Here is a 5,857-nt window from a genome sequence, read left to right as displayed (position 1 = left end):
TTGTGCAGTAAATTAAGATAGATTATGCAACTTTATAGATATTTTGCAGTGATACACAATCATTAAAAGACGTTTATATTTCATATGAGTCGAAAAGTAGCCGCTCATTTCCTTTTCGTAATCCTTTTTATCTATGCCTGAAGGCACGCACATCAATAGCGCTAATAGGTTAAGATAGAATATCGGGTCTTCCAGACGGTGTGATCGCCTGCGAAACATCACTGGGTCAGATAAACACTCTCATCATTTACTGTCTGTCTGTCTGTCGGGAAAACACGCAATAGTCAGTATCATTTGGGAATTGACAAATCAGCGACACAATGCGTTTGATAAAGGTAATTATGTGACCGACGCATTGCCTACAGTGTGTCCGAAAGAACTATTTTTGTGTGAGATAGCTAATTAACATCACTGACAAAGAAGAAGTGACTTATAGATACGGCTCGTCATCTTTTGTTTGATTTTTCACACGCTTCAACCGTCGTTTGAATACTGAATCAACAGACATCCTTTTGTAGATGCCCTAGTATCGATATTGTACGTTTTGTCGACTTGACCGGAAAACTTCATACTTTAATACTTTATGTGATGGATGACAATTTTTAGTTCAGAATATATTACGCAATGACCGACCACCTTTCTTTTATTTCATTTTTCATTTAAAAGAAGCGTTGGGAAAATTTGCTGATCAACCATAAAATCTAATCTTCCTAACAATCGTTTTGTTTCCTAGCGCCTTACCTGGCAATACCTCACTATTGGCATTAGTTAGGAACCTATGTAATATAAAAATGTTTGACAAAAAATGTTCTTCATTTAAATATAAATAAAAATATATCGACTTTATCAAAATTAATATTTTCCTCCGTTCTGTCTTCTGCCAATGTTACAGTCTGATTTGACAAGGTCTTTCCAATAGTTTAAAACATGGAACATTCCGATGTGAATTTTGAAATTCTACATGATCTGATAGTGGATGCAGTGGACGACGCGGATGGGTTTGTAAATGCAGCAGAAAATTGATTCCCCCCCCCCCCCACAACAGCCTTTACAAACTTCTGAGGCCTGTATCTAGAAGCCCCCTTAAGATTTAAGATTACCTTAAGAATACCTTTGTGTGCTAAGGTGTAACTAGAAGTAACCTTATGTATACCGTTAAGGGTATAACAGTAAAAAGATACGAATAACTGTGCTTTTCCCCTTATCGTTGACGTAAACAAATCTTACGATAGTCTTGACTAAGTGGGTAACTCGATGTCCTCGTAAGTCTAAAGAGTATACAACGATCATCTTAAGCATTTTTAAGGGGCGGTTTTCTGTAACTAGAAGCACACTTTAGCACTCGTCAGTACCCTTAATCTAAGAGAACTAGGCTACCTTATGAGTAAATAACATGGCGATTTTTCTGCTTCTTAATCGCAATCAGGACGTTCCAAGACGTTTGTTTCGAGACAGAAGAAATCCCTTGGATTATCTGAGCGATGATGCAGTTATTGCAGACTACCGCTTAGACAGACGAACATTTTATGAGTTGTGTGATACTTTTGAAGAGGAACTCGAAAGGCCTACACGAAGAAGCATGTCTCTTCCAGTGTCACTGCTTTGAGATATTTCGCCAGTGGCAGTACATGTCTGTCATTGGTGAAGCGCATGGAGTATGTAAAATGACAGTATCTCGAGCAGTTAAAAACATTACTGGTTTGATTACTCGGCATTTGGACAAATATATAACATTTCCCACAGATATACAAACACAACTTAGTGTTAAACGAGAATTTTACAACATCCGTGGATTTCCAAGTGTTTTGGGGGCTGTAGACGGCACTTTGATACCTATTGAAACACCTTCCATTGATGAATACCACTATGTTTGCCGAAAAGGATACCATGCTATGAACATCCAAGGAGTGTGCGATGCTAAATTGAAATTTCTCAATATAGTCGCAAAATGGCCAGGAGCAACACATGACTCTTTTATATGGACTAGCTGTGGTCTCTGTGCTGCATTTGAAGCAAAGGAAATAAATGGAGGGTGGCTGTTGGGTGACAGTGGTTACGGCTTGCGACCATGGTTACTGACACCAAAGTTGAACCCAAGTTCGCAGTATTGTCATCCTCTGTTGGGTTAATTTCTTCGTCAGTGTTTGTCGGTGCTCTTGAATCTGTATGGTTACAATCAATTTGTTGATGTCTAAAAATAAAGAAGAGTGATTGATCGAATGTTCACTTGTTCATGGAAACTAACACTAGTTTTTTTTTGTTAATTATTGTATAGTTAAAAATACAGTTTTACAAACTGAGACTTTTTAATCATGACCATACATTTTTCTTTCTCCTTATTGTCCTATCAACAAGCATTTGTAAAATAAACTCAGTGATAGAAATAAAATACCTTGTATATTAAGGACCTAAAACCTGTGTTCATGAAATTCATATTACATGAACACGAATGTAAGATTCTATTTATAATATAATTCGAGAAGCACGCTAGCAAAGTATTTTCAATATTGTTTCGCTACAAAGACTCTAGATGACGTAATATAAATTGCATGACGTAATTTATTCTTGACGTCACAATTATATGTTTACAGTGACCAGCAATTTGCACGTTTTATTTTTATACTGTCCGTCAGTAGACCTAGCCTGTATTTTTTTTTTTATACAGACTAATATATACTAGGTGTTTCATTTCTATAACTTTATCTATAACTACAAACGCATGTAATCTAACGTGGATATTGGTATCATTAAAGCGAATATTCATATTCTGCCTATGTTACCATCCGACGACATCCGTTTGTCGTCGAGAGCTACTGTATGATATCATGAGCTTGACGTCATGTGTAGTTTTGTCCAAGGCAGTATACATGTAAATTTCAGATAACAGGGAATGATTTTTAAACATGAAAGGAGTACATGTGCACAAAAAGCTACCAGTTTTTGGGTACATTTCGGTTCGAATATGCTCCCTTTTACGTATAGCTTACTTGTTTTTCAGTTATCTAATTGATACCAATTACATTGATGTTTAATTGTTCTCTAACCATATAGCTGACGTCATTGTTTATTATGGGTATACCGTCATTTGCTCTGATGGTAGTATTAGAATATTCTTGTATATATATATGTTTTCAACATTTTACCAACCTCTGTACATCGAATGTGTCAGTGATGTCGCCACTGATGCCGTGGACTGCTGTTACTCCTAACACCTCGATCACTTTCTGCTCAAGTTCACTCAGTTCATTTCCGTCAATTGTTCCACCACCTGTTTTGGCTCTTTCTCTCTTCAGTTTAGCTTCTTTCCCTTTAACAACACTTGCCCAATCTTGCCACTTCTTCCTGACATCGTCTGTTGTTCTTACATTGCTGCTTACTGCATTCACTGCTTTGGTTATAATAACCCATTCTCTCTTTTTTTTCTCATTGGATACTGTGTCAGAGAATTTACCTAATATTATTTCTCTACTGTTCATCACACCTTCTACTAAAGCTGAAAGTTCAGTAACCGAGAAGTTCGGTTTTCTTGTTCGCTTGGAAGCCATGATCTAGTGTTTTTGTTTTTGTATTCAGCATCACGATGAAATGTAATCAGTTAAAAGCTTAGAGGAATTCCGTACGATCAAAATCGCACAGATGACTCAGGTAAGTTAAAATGCAATATAGAAAAGAAACCAATACTCGGACTCCGAAAATTTTTCCCTTTTCATTCTCGCAAAATGCTGTCGTAAGGGAATGTTACGAGATGTCAAAAGTCACCAAAGGGAAAGTTACTCTTTCGTTGAGGGACTTCCGAGTTACACCCTTATGTTTTTCGTAAGGTCCCCTTATATCCATCCCTTACCCTTAGTGTTAAGGTGGTTTTCTAGTTACAGGCCCCTGTTTCTGCTCCCCATACTTGTCCCCCAATCAACAATTCCAACTTTGGAATCTGATGTTGAAATGTCTCCCGGGAGAACATTCACGTCTGGAATCTCCGGTTTAAGAGATTACATAATGAGTAAAAAAAACAACCCAACACTGTTCGTATAACTGAAGGCTGCATCAGGAAATTTGTTGATTGGATCGCACAAGCCCCACGCTTCGACGTCAGGCCATTGGGCGATATTTTGCCATTTGAAATGGACACTTACATAGGAGGGTTTCTTTTATTTGCTCATTACGAACCCCCGACACTTTGACAAGCTTGCATCGCGGAATTGACCGTCATTTACGCGAAATAAAGTAACCATACAATATCATGACATCCGATTTGTTCAGTACGAGCAGTCAGGTGCTTCAATCACGCAGGAAAGAACAACCGCGGGGGTTAGAAAACAAACTAAACAGGGCCGAGCCGGTGAAAAGTGAAAAGTGCCAAGAATATTTGGAATTTAAAGAAAGGTCGACCAAAACTCGTGGGGGAAAACTCTACTCACCAAAGATCGTTTAATCCGAAACTTTTCGCAAATCCGGAAAATTTATCCAGGTGTCCGATTGAATCGTATAAACTTTACGCAAACACAGACCACTTCCAATGCACACTGCCGAATATCCTTTTTATCTTGCTGTTAACCACAACGAGAATGGTAAAAAGAGGTTTAAAAATCAGCCAGTTGGGGAAAAAACCTTTCTATGATGTTCAAAACAATGGCAAACAATGCTGGCCTTGTTGGAAGAAAAGACCAACCAATCCCTCCGACAAAAACTCTATGCACAAAACATTTACATTCTGGCTTTGCCCCGACGACGATCATGCAGTTGATTAGCCACAAAAATGTAAACGGTGTAAACGATTATGCAGTGGCGTCTATGGATCCACAGCGTGAAATGTGCGAACTCTTACACAATGTCCCAAAAACATCTGTCTTCAAAACCTGCATCATCAACACTCTCGTTGTGAAGTAGGACATTCCAGAAATGGAAATGTGGTCGCACCTGTTCAAACCTCAACGATGCAGAGGTCATCTGGATAGTGTCAAAATTTTGCCACGTTTTCTGGAGCGAATGTTACTGGCGGCACATTTAACATTTCATTTCCAATATCGTTCCGATCAACTTCCTCTCACGTTACTTCACCTCCGAGGAAATACCTAATCGAACCAATTACTGACTCAGATGATGACGATACTGTGTGACATGTCTCTGTGAACAGTTGACAGTTTTTTGTGTGAATGACATCTGCACGTGATGTGACGTCGCGACTTAGTTGGGAGATTTTGTTTGATGCAATGGAAATATTACTTTAATCTAAATAGTATATTATGCATATGCTTTTTTTTCTTCATTTTAACAATACTTAAATACGACAGTCTATATCAACACTGCTGCTTAAAAGTCAACAATATTTGATTGGAATGTATATTAAATATCGAATAATTGGCCGGACAGTACGGATAATTTGAACACGGCAGACTTTTAACAAGTTTTACACTACAAATGTTATTGGGGTTTTTTTTCTCTTTTTCTTAACCAGTATTGTTTTCTCCTCTTAAATGCTAAATTTGAAACAGAAGGGAATGTTTCTATCAGCACAAAGAATGCTGTTTATAACTGGAGCTGTCAAGTGATTATGGCCTGCTGATTAGGGGACGTCGACAAGAAACTCGGGCGATCCGACTAGTCAGATCAACACATATGGGTGATTTTGCCTATTTATATAATCTTTGTATCGATCTCTACCAAGTACGGAAGGTATGTGATAAAATCAAGACCACACACTTGCGTTTTTCTAACGAATCAGAAAGCACTAGTTTATTGCGCGGACGAATATATTCACGAGTGATGGGACGTCGACAAGAAACTCAGGCGATCCGACTAGTCAGCTCAACACATATATCAAATAGGTGATTTTGCCTATTTATAAAATCTATGTATC

At 38.0% G+C, this 5,857-nt stretch overlaps 1 protein-coding gene across 1 annotated transcript; it reads right to left on the bottom strand.

Annotated features, from left to right (window-relative positions):
- Positions 1 to 3,131: 3,131 nt before the first annotated feature.
- LOC110452587 (nuclear apoptosis-inducing factor 1-like) lies at positions 3,132 to 3,545 on the bottom strand. Its single transcript, XM_021501218.1, has one exon. It carries the CDS (start codon positions 3,543 to 3,545, stop codon positions 3,132 to 3,134), a length of 414 nt encoding a protein of 137 aa, XP_021356893.1.
- Between the last annotated feature and the right edge of the window lie 2,312 nt (positions 3,546 to 5,857).

This window comes from Mizuhopecten yessoensis, unplaced genomic scaffold, assembly GCF_002113885.1.
Source record: "Mizuhopecten yessoensis strain PY_sf001 unplaced genomic scaffold, ASM211388v2 scaffold6759, whole genome shotgun sequence".
In the NCBI taxonomy this organism is placed as follows: Eukaryota; Metazoa; Mollusca; class Bivalvia; order Pectinida; family Pectinidae; genus Mizuhopecten; species Mizuhopecten yessoensis.
This window is presented reverse-complemented; position numbering and strand designations above follow the sequence as displayed.

Bases quoted from the DNA above. Each gene is read 5' to 3' on its own strand.
- LOC110452587 (XM_021501218.1), bottom strand. From the start codon at position 3,545: ATGGCTTCCAAGCGAACAAGAAAACCGAACTTCTCGGTTACTGAACTT.